General features: G+C 39.7%; 1 protein-coding gene across 1 annotated transcript in view; it reads left to right on the plus strand.

The window, feature by feature from the left end:
* Nucleotides 1-931: 931 nt before the first annotated feature.
* Nucleotides 932-17117, plus strand: part of CREB5 (cAMP responsive element binding protein 5) — a 214908-nt gene continuing 198722 nt past the window's right edge. Inside the window, exons 1-3 of the mRNA XM_030505067.1 lie at nt 932-998; nt 4098-4191; nt 13449-13570. Of these exons, the coding sequence (XP_030360927.1) occupies nt 945-998; nt 4098-4191; nt 13449-13570 (270 nt within the window). The 5' untranslated portion in view covers nt 932-944. The remainder of the gene's footprint in view (nt 999-4097; nt 4192-13448; nt 13571-17117) is intronic.

Below are 17117 nucleotides of genomic sequence, written 5' to 3' on the forward strand. Positions count from 1 at the left end.
CTGTGGGGAGGATGAATTGTAAGGAAATTCAGAGGCATAATGCAGAAGCCATACATTATGCTTTAAGGTAGGTCAGTTGCTATGTTCTAGGTTGTAAGGCCAGTTGTACCAACAGGCTCAAAACATTTCTGAAAGAAGTGACTTATTTATTTTACATCCTAAAATGTTACTAAAAATTATTTTTGTTGATGCTGATCAGGGACACTGCTGTAATATGGACACAAATTCAGCTGTGTTAATGTGTTCTGAGGGTGAATGTTTCCTCCTTTGGTTTCATTCGAGACCTGGGAGCTTTCCCCCAAGCTTTAGTACAAGGTTACAGGACTGGAATTGCCATGGGGAAGCTGAAGTTTTAGGCAAAACTTCACTTTTCAAGCTCCTGAGGCTCTAGTTGACCTTTTAAAGAATGGGGATGAGGAGTTATCTTCTGTGTTTAGAGAGCATGTATGTACTGTACTTAAGTTATTAGTATCAAACAGTATAGATGAACTTCAGAAAGTGGGTTCTTTCTCAGAAGTAAACTAGCCATCTGGTTTTAATGTTGTTCAGCAGGAACTGAAGGAGGAAAGGTAAAAACCCTTAATTTGAGATATTTCTGAGCAGACACGGTCTTATCTAGTAACAGTACTGAACATATGTTTTTTTCTGAGACAGATTTCTGCTGTGAAATCCTAATAGGTTTTTTTTTTTCCTTCCTTCAAAGTAGATATGTGTTCAGGAAGAAGTAATAAGAACTTAGACTGTAGGGAGCCTGCTAAATATTAGCAAGTTTAGTACTCCGAGGACAAAAACTTTGTTCTGGTCTGTTTGGGGAGTTTGAAATCAAAGCACAAACTGTGACAATTGTATGTTGCATGTATGTGTGAAGTTAGATTGTATATATTCATAGGTTCCCTTTCTTTCCCCCTCCCCCTTTTAACATGTAGATTTATGAGGAATCAAAGATGAACTTGGAGCAGGAGAGGCCTTTTGTCTGCAGTGCCCCAGGCTGCTCACAGGTGAGTGGAGTCAGCGGTGATATTAATTGAGTCCTCAGCACTAGCTCTGGCTTGTATAATGCCTCCTGATATATTAACACATGTCTAATAATAATGTGTGTGTTGGGTTTTTTTTTAAGTCTTTCCCCTTTCTCCCCCCCGTTCCCTCCTTTACCCCACAAGATATTATTACAAAATATTTAAAGCAAATACAACAGATAGATAGTCAAAAGTGAGTTGGTAGAAGTGTTTCTCCAGCTGCCTCTGTGCCTTTCCTCATCCCCAAGCCTAATGTTTCAAGACAGGTATTGCAAATTCTTTTAGTGGCTAGCAAGAGGGCAAGAGAGGACACACTAGACAGGGCACATTTGTTTGTCTTCTGCTTAGATGTATGATGGAATACACTGTGTTTCCTACTGAATGTGGTAACCCTCCTGCCTTTTTTTTGGTTGGTTGGTTAAATACTTAAATACAATACCTTATTAGCTTTTTTTCCCCCCTCTTAATCTTTCTGACATCTCCCTACAAAATATTCTGTATAGAAAATGCAGCCTGTAGATAAATTCTGCCCCAGCATGTACATTTGGGATTCCTGTTGACTGGTGATCTGCCATGTGTCTCCGAGGCTATAATCTGACTTGTAACAGTAGATGTTTAATGATGTTAAAAAAACTGAAGTGACAAGGATTTTGCCTGCTGAGATTTTGAATTGGGATTTGTGTGTTGTTTTGATGGTTTTGCAGTGGTGAGGGAAGTTCCCCCCATGCAGCGATGAAGGAAGTTCCACATGTGGCACTTCTAACCCTAATTCAGATAAGTGTCAAGAGTTTGTGAGTAAAATCTTCAGGCAAGGGCTTCTTTCGGGCTTTTGCCACAGGCTTCCTGTATGCATCTGTTTTAAGTGATTTAGCTTACCTATTTCCCAGAGCCCTCCTCTCATAGTGAGGGTAATATTTCCATGCTTTAACTGTATGTTGGGAGTTTTCAGCTGGCTCGTATTTTCACAACACTTCAGGTTCTTCTGGTGGAATTATGGGTGACTGTTACTGGAGTGTAGATCTTGATTTTGCCAAGAGCTGAAATAAGGAAAGGGAGAAGCCTGAGGTCTGGTTAACAACTGGCCGAGCAGCTTTGCATCGGAGTGAATCTTTTGGATTGTCCCTTTGATCGAGGATTTGTTATTTCAGATCTCGATATGCAGAATTAAACTTTCACCTTTCTGTCACAGAGGTAGAATAAAAGTATCCGAGTTTTATAGTCAAGTTTTATTTACCTTTTTATTGAATCTTAAAATGAACTTCCACTCAAATCAGTGGTCTTGAGTGTTTTCATGTCAGCTATTAATTAATTTCCTCAGTGGAGGAGAAGCTGATCCAAGCAAGCTCATTTAGGTGTTCAGAGAGGAGGTTTGGTTGTATGCTGGTACAATTTGGAGACACAAGAAGTGTAGGTGTGACTTAATCTAAAAAAAAATAAATTAACTTCTCATTTCAAAACATGACTTCCATTTATTGTAAATGAGGACTTGACAGAAGTGCACAGTGTAGTGCTGCTATCCAGCTAAGCTGCCTGGAGACTGGCTTCTCTATCAGCCAGTGCAGATGTGCGTTGAGGGCTGAGGGAGCTGACCTTCTGCATAAGGGAAAAGTAGACTTGCAGAAAAAAGAGAAGTCTGGGCTAGAGGAATAGCTTCTCCTCAGTTGCCCATGCCCTCTTTAAGCTGGCTGATTTCACCCTGAAGACAGAGCATGGCATCCGTGAAGGAAAAATCCATTTCCACAAGAACAAAACATGTTTTTTTTCCCCTCACGATTTCATTGAGCAAGGTCTTTCACATACTCCCTTTGTTCTTAACATAAATTTCTAGTGCTGCATTTCTTCCAGATGAGTAAGCAATGAACCAGGATTTCACAGTGAGGAAAAGGTCTTTGGGATTTTTTGTTTTTTTCCAGAGCATTCATTCCCATTACTTATGCTGCTTTGTCTATGGGCTTAGAGAGATTTTCAGAAGGTGTAACATACTGCAACTATTTATACTATAGCCACAAGCAAAATTACTTAGCCAAGAAGGTACTGTGTTGAAAGCATTAAGTCACTTTAACTCTGTTGTTGCCAGTTTTTTACAGTCTCCCGTGTGCCTGTTGCTTTAACAAGCTGCTTTTATTTATTTATTTTTTCTCAAGCTTTGGTGATACAATTTTTGGCCTTTGCTACTCCTGAAATAACCTTGCTAAAACTATTACAGAGCACAGGTCTGTGTGTGCACCTTCTGGTGAAGGAAACTTAACAGAACCAGTCTGCTCCTTGAACCCAAGTGTGCAAGTGCTTGAACATTTATTGAAGCTTGTCTCTTTGTGTTATTCAAAAGAAGTTATTTGTTGTTATCAGACTGTGAAACAAACTTAGCACACTGAGTAGTTTCTTACAGAGCACATCTCTTCACCTTCTGTGCTTGGCAAAGGAAACGAATTTCATTTAATATCATAAAGAGTCATAAATAGTTGTTATATACTGAGCATCATTGCACTGCCACTTTGAATTAAGTCAAAGTGTCAGAGGTTTCCAAAAGATGCCTTTTGCCTGAATACTTTTGAGTAGGAAAAGGCTAGCTTATTTGATTATTTTTATTGCTGTTCAGCAGATACACATTGCAGAAAGACGCAAAAGCAGAAAAATCCAGTAAAGTGATTTAAGATATGCTGCATTACTTTGCTTTTGCCGTGGGCTAAGAGCATACACAACAGCAGTTATCACAGATCCTCAGGCACGTGGTGACTTGTGAGGCTGTTGTAGCTGGAGCGGGCGCCTGAGACCCTTAGAATCCAAAACTCGGTCTGCAACCTTTTCAGGCAGATGCCTGACACCGTGCAGTTTGCAACCCCATAGAGCACTGCAGCAAATAAATTTCTGAGTACAGCTATTTGTTATTCATACTCACTTGCATTTTCAAATATTCTGTTCCTGGTGCCATTTGGACACATTTCTAGCTGGATACATTTCTTTCTCTCTCCCATTTTTGAAATTCTGTCCAATGCCAAAAGTTTATTAGAGAATTAAATTCTTCTTTGTTTTTTTCCTTTTTTTTCTCTCTTCCTCTCTCTCTCTCTGTTTGCCTGACAGCGTTTTCCAACAGAGGATCATCTGATGATTCACAGGCACAAACATGAAATGACTTTGAAGTTTCCTTCAATAAAAACAGATAATATGTTATCAGGTAAGAAGACATGAATTCAAGAGTCAAGATAACTATTCAGATGATGTTGAAAGCATGACTCCTACTGGAAAGCTACTGGCAAAATACCTCCAAGATTGGTTTTAAAAAGCCCCAGCTCCAATTAAATAACAAGTAGAGATGGAATAAACTAGAATGCCTATCTCTGAACAAAAAGACAGTTGCCATTCTTATGTCTTCCCACAGATTTGGCATGAGAGGGAGAGAATTCTCATTGCTGAACCTCGGCCATGCTGGCAGCTCTATCACTGACTCTCGTGTCAACATGCCAGTGAAATATATTCACTTAAGTGCATGTCACCTGGGATCCCAGCAGTGAGTGTGTTAATGAAGTGCATTTGTACTGCTCCTACAAGACTAGCTACTTAAGTTTGACAGGGTCACTTCAGCAGCTGTAATAGGCCACATCATATGAGCCCCCTTTATTGTGGCTGAAGACCTGCCCACTATAAATAGCCATAACCAGAAAGGTGAACCAGTGGGTAAGATCCAGTACTTTTCCGCTAAAGGTGACAAGTTTTCCCTGCACTTTCCCCATCATACACAGAGGTGATTTGGTAATATGTGCAATTACATCCTTTAGTTTCTTATGTGGGTTTTTCTTATATAGTCTTTTCATGCTCTTTTCTGAGTAACTACACATCGGTGGCTTGCAAGTGCTGGGGAAGGTCAACCTAGCCTTAATCTTACCGCTTCTCTCCTCTCCTGTTCCTTTTCCTATTGTATATTCTTTGGGCTATAGTAATATATTATTAAGAATAATATCACTAGGATTTTTCAGGTTTCAAAGTAATTGTAGAAAAAACCTATGAAGCAAATGTATGTGTGTATGTTAACCAGAGTTTGATATTTATCTTTTGAAATGGGCTTCTACAAGGTATACTATGCCATTTTAAGTGCAAATATGTGATGATTAAAGGGTTTCCAGCAGACTAATGCTTCTGTGGATAAAGAACTTCCATTTTAGTTGAAATGATAATTGTGTACAATGGCTTGCACATAGAATCATAGAATCATAGAATGGTTTGGGTTGGAAAGGACCTTAAGATCATCTAGTTCCAACCCCCCTGCCACGGGCAGGGACACCTTGCCCTAAACCACGTGGCTCAAGGCTCTGTCCAACCTGGCCTTGAACACCGCCAGGGATGGAGCATCCACAACCTCCCTGGGCAACCCATTCCAGTGCTTCACCACCCTCACTGTAAAGAACTTCTTCCTTATATCTAGTCTAAACTTCCCCTGTTTAAGTTTGAACCCATTACCCCTTGTCCTACCACTACAGTCCCTAAGGAAGAGTCCCTCCCCAGCATCCTTGATTTGTTTTGTTTGTGGGTTTTTTTATTGTTCGTTGGTGGTTTTTTTTTTTGTGTGTGTGCGTGGTTTTTGTGGTGTGGTTTTCTTTTTTGGGTTTTTTGGTTTTGGATTTTTTTTTGGTTTTTTTATATTGGGACTTTAGGGACCATTGAGAAATCAAACAGACCTTGCCCCAGATAGAATTTATTGATCTCTTACACTTGTAAATGCCATAGTGGACTAAGTTCAGAAAAGAACAGTACACAGCACATTGAAGCAAGCATGAGTGAGAAGATGCTGCTCTTGCGCTTGGCCATGTCCTCTGGCAGTAAAACTGCTCGAGGACATCTATGTTGTGGGCACATTCACCCTGTGAAAGTGCCGGCTTTTGTTACAGCTTTCTGTTTGGCAAGATTTTTGCTTGAGGGCAGTTTCTAAGCAGTATATTCTGTCATCAGGAGTTCCCTGGATAGAGTAGGTCTGTTTATGTTTGACAGCTTCTATGATTTAGCTGTCCTGCTCATTCCAATGGGTTGCTTTCCCAGGCAAAAGGCTTTGACTGGCTTCCACCACTATGACCATTACTGGAGTCCCTAGACCCACAGTTAACTAACTAAGTATAAAGAAATGCAGAATTTTGTGGCCAGAAAAGCTCCAAGATTGCTTCTGAGGGATGTATTCTTTGTGCTTTGTGTATGATGATCCTCTGTAGTAATAAAAGAGTAAAAAACTGCAAGTGTATCTGACTGTGATGGCCTGGCAACCTGATATTGCCATGTATTGATTTTTCTTATGTTTTTTTCATGGATTTGTTTGGCATTTTGCAATCCTTAGTTTAGAAGCATCATAGATCATCTACTCTCTGCAGGGAGACATTGAAAAATAGTTGTTTCATTACCCTCCGAAACCCTGGGGAAATCTAAATACCTTAAAGTTTAAGATGTTTTATTCTTAGATTTCATAATGAAAAATTAAGGATATATGGGGAAAAGAGACAGACTTTTCTCTTAGACGTTTGTCTTCATGTCTTCCTTCTTGTTTTTTGCATTTTTGCTTATTTGACTTTTTTTTATTTTTTTAATTTTTTCTGTCATCAGTAGGTTCAAAGAATTGCATCAGCAATTACCCTGTAACAAACCAGGTGCAGTGGTAGTGTGTGGTGTGGTTTTTTTCCCCCCTCTTTTTGTTAAGCTGCCTAGAAGCCAGACTTTCTCCTTTTCTCCAATATGTTGTATACTATCTCTCAATGTGTTGTATTTTATCCAGTCATTATTAGTAATTATGCAAAATAATGGGCTGTGTGCATTCAGGTGGCCATTAAAGTTATCTACCCTGTTTCCAGTCTGGAGTCAGTATAATATCAATAATATCTAACACACACTAAGCATGTATTCTATAAACTGTTATTGGAGGTAGGCGCTAAAACTAAATGGCTGTTGGTCTTGTACCAACATCTTAGCAAGTAAGCAAAATACTACTTCGGAAGTAGGAACTTGTTTCTTGTGTGAAAGCTGTGCTGAGGTCTGAAATATCAATTTGTAAGTGAGAGTCAGAGTTATATTATATGTAAAGTTATATGTTAGGTAGGTGGGGTTAATGTTTAATAAACACGATTCTGTAACCTGATTGAAACTATTGGTGCGATGCTGGTTTATCAGGTATGTCTAGCCAGGAGTTACCTTGTTATCAAGTAGCTCCACTATATTTTCTTCCATTTTTTCATGCTGGTTGAAGAAGAATAAGTTTTATTACATCTGGTGACTCTAGAACTAATTCAGATACTCCAGGTACATACATACACTAAACAGCTTTCTGTTCTCTCTATAAATGGAAGGGAAGCCCGCTAAAGGCAGTTCATTAAAATGCAAGTGATTCTTTTGTTGGATAATTTGACATTACAGTCTTTTTTTCTCTCTTTTAAAATTAATGTTATTTGTTCCTTTTTGTGTACGGTTTTTGGTTTTTTTTTCTGTTAGAAAGGCTTGTTATGAGTATGGCTAGAGAGTCATTGATGGTTTCCATTTCCATCTTTCCTAGCCAAAAAAGAGCTGTTTCAGATAACACAGAATATCTTTTGTAAGTTTTGCATGCTAGTCATCATTGCAGGAAACTTTGTAGCTAGGTTGACTGACATAAATGTAATTTTTTTGCTGTTGTACTAACTGAACATTGCATTGCTTTGAAACTCTATAATACATTGTGTGTCAAACCTTTTTTGTTTTAACACTGAAATATTAATGTCTGTGGGACAGATTGTTCCTTCCAGGTAAGTACTAAAAGCCACGTGGAACTGAACTTTGGTAGCTCAGGACACTGGAATTCCTGTGGTATCAAATTTGGGCAAGGGTGATACCACACCATTGTTGGAGTGGGGGAAGTCTTTCCAAAAGTGCTGCTAGCAGATGCAGGATTATCTTGAAATATCTTGTTTTTCCCTGATACTATTTACGGAAATCCAATCCTCTAGATTTTTGGTGGTAAAGCATACTGTGAAGATAGAAACATCCTTCTCTAGATGAAAAAGTGTGTATGCTAAAGGTAGTGCAAATGTATTACTTTTCCCAGGTAATGCCTGTGCCAGTGAGGTAACATACATCATCCTCGGTTGGCTAAATTTTTTCTTCTTGTGGTTTACTCAGAGAGGTTGATCTAGACATGAATTTTGTGGAATGCAAAGTGATTGGATATAAGGACAAATAATTTTGCTTGATTTCTTGTTTGCTTCTAAAATGCAACTGGTCAGGTTCTGAGTGACCAGAAGACATTATAGACGTGTAGGACCCAGTATGTGTATCCCCACAGAAAGTCCAACCAGCACTTCAAACAGTGCATCTTTAAGCAGGAAAGTTCTTTGGAGCCCACATGTGTGAGCCCCTGGGTGAGGGCAGTTCCACCAGGTACGACTAGGTGTACCTCTTCTTCATCTCCTCTTCCATCACCTGCTTGAGGTGTTGTGACCTTGAGCCTCTTGGTGCACTTGGGTAGTAACCTGTCAAATCAATGAAGTAATCTTAAATTTCTCAGGGCTTTCCTCTTTCCTTGTGGCTGCTTGATGGGCAGCCCTGCAAATTTCAGTGCTAGCCCTATTACTCTGACTTTGTTTTCATTGTGTGAAAGTATAACATGGGTAAGTATAGAACTTCAACAGAGCCCACAGCTGAACAAGCCAAATGCCTGTTATTACTGCACATCAGACTAAACTTTGTTTTTTAAAGATGAAGGATTAAGTTACACACTGTGGAGCTGTGCTGTTGGGTATCTTTTACTGAACTGGAATTCTGTTTTTCTTTTTTTAAATTAAAGCTTGTTTCATATAACTGTCCTTTGGTTCTCCAGGGATTTTTAACTGGTATCATGCTTTAAAGTTTTCATTTGTGCTTTGAGGGATTAAATTCTAGGATCTAAGCTAGTTTTATAAAATGCATTCTGGATGATTCAAATAAACTCTCTATATAGCAAGCTAATGTTGCATTTCTGGAGCTGTTGTTTTGAAAGCAATATATTGAGATTAATTGTCCTTTCTGAGGCTATTATTTCTGTAATTACACCCCGCCCAAGAAACTACAAAGAAACCCCCATGCACCACCAGGCATAATGAGTGTATAAAGGAATCTTCTTACTTTACTGAAGACTTCAAATTCCCCATTGCCTTACAGCAAATATATTTTTCCAATGAGTCTAGAAAATCAGACACCACTTCAGACATTGAGGACAGGTTCTCAAAATGGTCAGCAGCTAAAATACATTCAGTATATCAGGTTCTGATCAGAATCTGATTGCTGAGTGCTTCTGAAATCCTCTCTTATAAGATCCAGTAGGTTAACTTGTGATCTGCACAGGTGAGACCATTTGATCTTGCTCTGAGGCTTTTATGTTATCCATTTACATTATTGAGGTTTATTTAAACGTAATGTTTCTTGTAGCCTTTCTGGACATGACTGTGTCATCAGAGAGGCCAATTATTCACCTGACTGATAGGCTGAAGGGAATATATATTGCCTCGTCTGAAGCTTGACGGGTTCTGTGTTCAACCTGGTGGTAAAGGTGAGATACATGGAACTTCCTAAGTAACTGTCAGATGACAAAGGTTCACTTGTGAAGTGACAGCTGGCTAGAGGTAGATGCCTGAAAGCGTAGCAAACTAATTGTAGTGGCAATTGGGGATTGAAAGATTTTTGCATGTTGAAGAATGGGACTGGGTTGGGATGGCTGGTCAGTATAACAGCCAGATACCTAGGGTTAACCTAGACAGACCCTTTTATCCCAAGCTGCCCAGTTCAAAATGCAGCTTCTGACATTAAAAGTCCTGCAGTGAACCTGCAGGATAGCTTCCTACAGTAATGGGTGTCCTCAGCAGGAATGCTGAGAGTGGTGCTAGCTCTGTCTGAGTTTTGGTCCAGATGGGTCTGGCATATCCAGTTGCTGAACTACAACAAATCAGAGCCCTGTTCTCAGTGAGCCTGCAATAGTTGTGGGAGCTGGTGATAGCAACAAAAGGTTTGTTTGTACCAACAGGGAACAGTGAGGTCAGGCACAAGCTGTTGGAACTATTAATGCATTTTTAAGTGCTGAGAATTAGGAATATTTTATTAATTCTGGGAGACCTGAATATGCAACTTATGCTAGGGTCTCCTTTGTGATACTGTTCCTAATTAAAACACAAAGGCTTGCCTAATCTAGGTTAAAGGGTTACTGTGGTGTTGAGACTAATACATTCTACTAGTTTGCTCACCTCCTGAAGGAGAATTGGTGCTTTGCAGAGGCAAAATGGTTGCCTCAGGAGCAAAGAAAGCCCACTGGACTTGGTAGCCCTGAAGTCCTGAAATTAACAAGTGCAGTGTATGTGCAATGTAACTACTGTAATATGTAAAGTTTCAATATTTTAAAGTCTAGATCTTTACCAGTTCTGCTCTCATACAACACAGAGGTTTTATGATTGTCGAAGGTGGTTTCTGTGGATGTTGAAGGATGAAGTATTATAAGGTAGAAAGGCAGCTTTTGTTTTGCATCTGGCTGAGCTGACTTCCAGAAGGTCTGTGAATGGAGTTTAGGCCAGGTGGTTGGTGGTGTTCCCTTCCTGACTGGGAGGAAAGGGGGGCTGCCTGTTTTAACAAAATCTTGTGAATTCCTGTCACTGATTTCTGGATCATAGAAACTACAGTAACCATATGGGGAGACTGAGGTAGTCATTTAAGATCAGCATGTAAATATGTAGGTGGTATAAAAGGTGTCATTAATCTATCAGTTTTGATGCTTTTAGATAATAATGTAGTGGATTGGAAAGATCAGCTGTAGGCAACACATTTGATTATCTCAGACTGCTTTTAGTGCAAAAGATACACTTTCACCATGTACAGAGGAAAGCTGATAAGGCCTTTGTGCATTTGAAGTCACATTCTTGCTCTGGGTTGCTTGTTTTCAGTGTTACTTCACTGAGATAATTTTTTTTTTGTCTGTCTAACATTCATGGAATAGATGCTGAACAGATCTGGAACTTCAGCTGCATGTGCCTCATCACCACCTCGTTACCTATTAAGATGCCTCTGAGCTAATGTACCTCTTGTAGTAATGCTTGCTTTCTGTATCAACTGTGTACCTTGATGGAAAATAACAAAACCTTATCTATGTTAGTGTATTCTCTTGTGCCCTGTCCCCAGATTCTGGGCTCAAGCAACTCTGGAAAAATCTTAGGATTTTTGATTTTAGTGAAAGTGGTGCCATCAACTTTTTTATGAAAACCTGGTTTCTTGTTTTGGTCATGAAATTGGTACCTTGCTTATTTAATATGGATATACTACTTCTAAAAATAAAACATTTCCTGTATTTGCCTCACATTCAAATACTAAAATACCCTTTATGTCCAGGGAGGCTTGGCAATGATTATCTTAGTTTTCCTACAAAACAGTCATGTTGTTCACTAAAGTAATATTTAATCCTTTTTGGAAATCAAATCTATTATTTCTCTCGCTTTTTAGTGCACTTCATTTCCAGCACAAACTCCAGTCCAAGGGCCAAACACAACCCTAGTGTAAATCTACTGAGTTCAGTGAGGTTACCCTGGAGATTAGTTTGGCACTACTTGTTTAGGATATGGACCTGTAAAGTGCTGAGTGTCTTCAGCTCCCATCAATGTCAGCACCTCGTTGACTCAGCTCCTTGTGCTGAGTTCTTGCAGGATTCTTGGAAAGTCCTATGTTTCTGACTCTGGTAACACAGAGTAGTTAGCTGTGAAAACTAATAGATAAATACGTGTGCATTCCCAAACACTTGAGTTTTGTTTCCTTTAAGCTCACAAGTAGGATACTCAAGCCAAAAGAAATAAAGCAGACTTTTAACATTAAGGAGTTGTTTTTTATGTTACATCAATATGTTCCATCAGAGATATAAATGCAAATGAGTGTGTTTGCCCTGGGATTACTTGAGAAAGTCAAACCTGTAGGCCCACACCTGATGCAGATGGAAATTGGCTTCAGCTGGCTTTATAATGGAGGAGGCTGATCCTGCCTCTTAGTTTCTAAGTGAAAACTGCATTTCTGTTTGCATGCGCTGCTTTTGTGCTGCCTTTTGTTTAGGGGTTGTTGTGTGTTTCTATGCTGATTAAGGGGGAAATATTAGAACTTGACCCAGCTTAGCTAGGTGCAAGAAACCAATTTTTTCTTCTAGAACTCAATGAAGTGGGAAGATTTTTTTCCTGAGGTCAGAATTGGCCCAAAATGGGCCACTGGGATTAGTACGGCAGAGTTTTCATTCTGTAAAGAATGATTTCAAACAATAGGGTAGTTGTCAATGATTATGCAGAAGATTATTTTGAAGAGAGTGAGTCCAGTCTTTCCATAAAATTAGGCACAAAGCAGCTTGAGCTGGAATGGGGGCTTGGGAGAAGGAAATCAACATGTAAGAAAGGATTTTTTTTATTATACTTTTTTAAAATGTGTCTAAAGCTGATAGGACCATTTGGACTCTCCCCTGCTTCTGCTAATATGGTTCTGTATTGTAATTTTGAGGGGGAGATGGGGAAGGTGAGGTGGAACAGTTAAGAACTTGCCTGAGAATGAATGGAGGTGCCTCAGAGCTGACATTTCGGGAGTTCTTGGTTCTCAAGTTTGGGCTTGATGTTTCACTTCCTGAAGAAGGACCAAGGTCTTCACTGAAACTACAATCCACAGGGCAGGTTAGCTCATCTGTCTTACAAGTTTTGGAAAAGGTGGCTGAAAACCTTGTACTTTCTTGAGTCCCTCCTGCATCAGAGAATCCTGTCCTTCCCCAAATTACTTCTGAGAGGGCAAAAAATTCCTAGAGATGAAGGCATGCATTAAAAATATTTTGACTCCAAATCTCTTGGCTTATATATATTATCAACACTTTTAGGTATAAAACACATAAGGATGCTTCTTTGTGGTCAAAGTTTAACATTTCATAGGTTTTCTAAATGTCATTTCACTCCTTCAAAAATTGTGTTAGAAGCAGAATTTCTTACTGTGGCTAACTTTGTGTTTTGCAAAGAATGTGTATGTTTGAGGTGGTTTCCAAGCACTTGAAGGTGTTAACTAATACATATCTGCATCAGTTGCGTGTGCGTTGCTTTATGATATGCACTGTGCATTGTTTTGCATGGACCTATTATTGGAGGTATATAAGCAATTATGATGACGACTTGCACACTTTAAGGTTATGCACTTGTGTTATGCGCCTGGTGAAAACCTGGCCTGTTGTCTTTCTGGTTGAGTGATGAACAGTGCTGCCTGTTTTCGGACACTGCTGGCAAGCACCGGCTGTCTGCAGTGCATTGTGTCAAAATTCGGTGCTGTGTGGTTTGTTTTTAATGATGGTGTGGTGGGCGTGGGAAGGCATGGAGAGGTTAGCTAGAACCTCTCTTTCCCTGGAAAGCAATTAACTGTCTCCTTTTAGTATTAAATACCAATGATAATTTCTTGTCATATTCTCAGATCAGACTCCCACACCAACACGCTTTCTGAAGAACTGTGAGGAAGTGGGCCTCTTCAACGACATCGATTGCTCCCTAGAACACGAGTTTAGGAAGGCACAAGAAGAAGAGAACAACAAAAGGGTGAGTTTGAGCACACTGAACCCTTCCTCCTGTTTTGTTTCCTTGAAACATTGAAGGACAATGTGTGAAAGCAAATTGAGCTCTGCTACCTGGTAGTAACCTTTGGTTAGAAACTAGGTGGCACTATACGTTGTGACATGCTTTTTAAACTATTGAAACAGTTGACAAAAATAAAACCCCAAAACCAGCAAAATCCCAGCATTAGATTTCGAAAAGTGTGTAACTGTGTTTGCCAGGGTTTGATTCCAAGTGTCTGCTTTTAAGTAAACTATAACACAAGCCACACACCTCTTAAGGGAGAGGCTTGGGAAAATTATATCATCTTTGAAGTGAGGATAGTAAACTTGCTCACACGCATTATAGGGAAATGTGGATTATGAAGGAGCATTTACTTAGGAAAAAAAGAAAAAAAAGTTTTGCTCTTTCCTCTGCAACATGATGGGGCCCTGGATTTATTTGTCATCGTTACTGTTTGGGTATTTCTCATAAAGTATTTATGTTGAAGGGAGAAACTTTAACTTGTAATACCTAGTAGATAATGTATCCCATGCCCAATTAGTATTCTTGTAGTTTCAGTATTTGTAAGTTTTGGTTGAATGATATATTTGTGTGGAATTAAGTGTACTCTCATGCCCAAAGGTTGTTAGAGTGTTTTGAGGGATCCTAAAGAGCTGTTAAAATTTTCAAGGAATTGTAAAAGAGCTTAATGCACTACAGAGGCCAGCAAGAGGTAATGCATGAAATTTTAACTTTTCAAATAAGATGCAAAGTTCTGGTTGCTTTTGAGGACTTAAACACGAGTAATGTGCAACCTCCTACATCAGCATATTGCTCCCTGCAGCCCTCCAGCAACCTGCCCAATGCCTCACCTTCACAACGTTCCCTTTGTGTTTCTGTTTTCCTCTCTCCCATTTCTGTGGCTCTTGGAAATTCTTGTGTAGTGTGTCCCCTGCCATAGGAGTTCCCCAGTTATTGAACAGTGTGTTATTTGGCTCAGTTCTCACGGTAATCTCTATTTGTCTAATTTGAACGTTAACCGGGACCACAGACTAGAAATAGGGAAAGCCTGCCACAAAGCAGCTATGGTGCTGATCCAGAAGGGACTTTTCCTTAGCTTGCATCAGCATTATTTTGCCTTTCAGAGTGTCTGTGCTTCCAATTGCAAGGGCTTCCTCTCTAGGTCGTATTTCTTATAGCTGCTGTATTGTGTCATTTTCTTTGCCTGTTGGCGATTGCTATCCAACTCAAAATTCATACATGTGAGGCATGTGTGCTGCTGGGGCTTATGAAATCTGGAGGTAGCAGCATTTAGAGATCTTGAGACCTGAAAAGTAAAGGCCAAGAGGGCTTTTTGGAAAAAAAAGAGGTAAAGCTGGTTGCTGAGGTACAGAATGGGATGCTAGGCTTCTAAAAAGAAGATGGGAAGGGAGTCTAGGAGTGGTTTGGCTTTGGCTTTATAGGGAACGGAGTCCAGGGATGGTTTATTTGTGGCTCATAAGAAAAGAGACTGGAAAAGGTAGAGGAGAAGAGGAGAGAAACAGCAACATGGTGTGCTGAGCAAAGGAAAGGAGTGTCCAAATGTGAGAGTCCACAGGAATTTGTCACAAATGTGAGAGTTTTGTTCAGGAATTGGGAAAATAGCCCTAACTGCCCTCACAGCTTTGTGTGCAGGACGAATGTTAGGAAACAGCTGTGTAATGGGATAAATGTGTCTAATTTTGGATTTAACTTGTTAAAACTTGTGTCTTATGTGCTACAGTGGGAGTCTTCGCCAGAGTCAAGGGGAACATTTCAGTACGCTGCTACTTCTTTGCAAATTAGAGGATTCCTGAGCAGTTCTTTGTGCATGGTGTTTATGTTGCACAAGTGGGAGGTGAGGAGGAATCTACTGATGTAGACTTTTATGCAGTTAGTTAGCCACAGATTGCAATTCTTGATGTTGCAGAGTCCATTTCAGTTTACAAGTGGTAGCTGTATAATCTGATTAAAACCTAGACAAAGGCATCAAGTTTCCTGATAATTCCAGTTGTTTAACAGCCTCTGGAAGTCTTGTTCTGCCCTTCTACTACCAGCCCCTGCAGCTGCCATTGGTGATCTCCGCAGAGCAAATGAGTGATGACGGTGAGGGAAATCATAAAAATCAAAAAAAAAAAAAAAGGAGGGGGTGGAAAAAGAAGAAAAACTCCCACTAGCTGACTAACCTGTAACATTTGCTTTGTGTTTCCAATTAGTCTGCTGTATGTTCATTCTTACATTGCCAACTGACTGTCAGATAGGAATCTGAAGCGGGCCCCAGTAGGGCTTTACGTAAATGCAAGAGACAAAGGCCACAACAGAAAGGGACTCCTCAGACTGCAGCTATTGCTAGCAAAATGCTTCTAACAGCCTGTCCCTAGAATATGAGTGCAATGTAGCTTTAGCCTACTGGACCTACTGGACCTACCAAGCCTTGCAGACTAAGACTAGCTGCATGGAAATCTTACTCATGGCTCAGAAAAGTCATCCAAAAATATTTTTGATCGTGTTAATTTCTCAGGACTCCGAAAGAAATACTTTTGTTTATTTTTGTCTATCGCTGTGGCTTAGCACACAGCTTGACACTGAAATCTTCTAACAGAAAAACACTTTCTTTTTCTTATTCTTTTCCCTCCTTGAGTCATCATTTGAAAATTCAAAGGATAAAATTTAATTGGCTGCATTATTTCTTTTGTTCATTTTTTTTTTTTTTTTTTTTTTTCTTCTGAGCAGGAGCTCATGGATAATCCATGAGAACTTGCTGTGATTAAGCTGGTTATGTGAACTGGTGACATTCCAAATTAACTGTGAAGCACTGAGTGCACAGATTCAGGAACACTGTGCATACCTTTTTTTGTGAAGGTAGTATTGAGAGGAAAGCACTTGCATTAATATCGCAGCTACTTATCCAGAAACAAATTGCTGAACAACTTTATGCCATAGTTGCTCATGTGTAAAGTGGGAGTAGTGTCTCTTTCTACCTCTCATACTTGATATGTCCTATGACTGTAAATTCATGTGTCAAGGACCATCTCTTAAAGTATACGTGGGTTAGCCTTTGCTTGAGGACTGAGTGGACTCAAGTAGTAGTAATGCTGATGACTTCCAGAATCTGAATAGAAATGAGAAAAGTAAAGTTAAAAATGGAAGCAAGATTGTCAGTTTGTTTGGCTCCTCTGTTGCCTATGCCATCAAATATTAGCTGCATACTTGCAGCTTTCTCAACAGCTTGAGAAAGGCCTACTCCTTGAAAGCAAAGGATGCTATAGATCAGCAACAAGCATACTGATAAGCATGTGAGAAAGAGGCTTTTTACATCCTCTTGATGGCACTCTTCCTGACACAAGCGTCCTACCTGCCAAATTCACCACCAAAATTAGCACAGGTAAAAGCATACCTATACTATATTTCTACTTGGAAAGGTGTAAATATTAAAGCTTTTAGGAACTTGAGGCAAGCAGCAACTGACAGCTTGGCCCTAGACACAATTTGCAGCCCAAGTCAAGGCAGGTAGTGCTGCCAGATCAGATGA

The sequence above is a fragment of the Strigops habroptila genome, chromosome 1 (assembly GCF_004027225.2).
Source record: "Strigops habroptila isolate Jane chromosome 1, bStrHab1.2.pri, whole genome shotgun sequence".
Lineage (NCBI taxonomy): Eukaryota > Metazoa > Chordata > Aves > Psittaciformes > Psittacidae > Strigops > Strigops habroptila.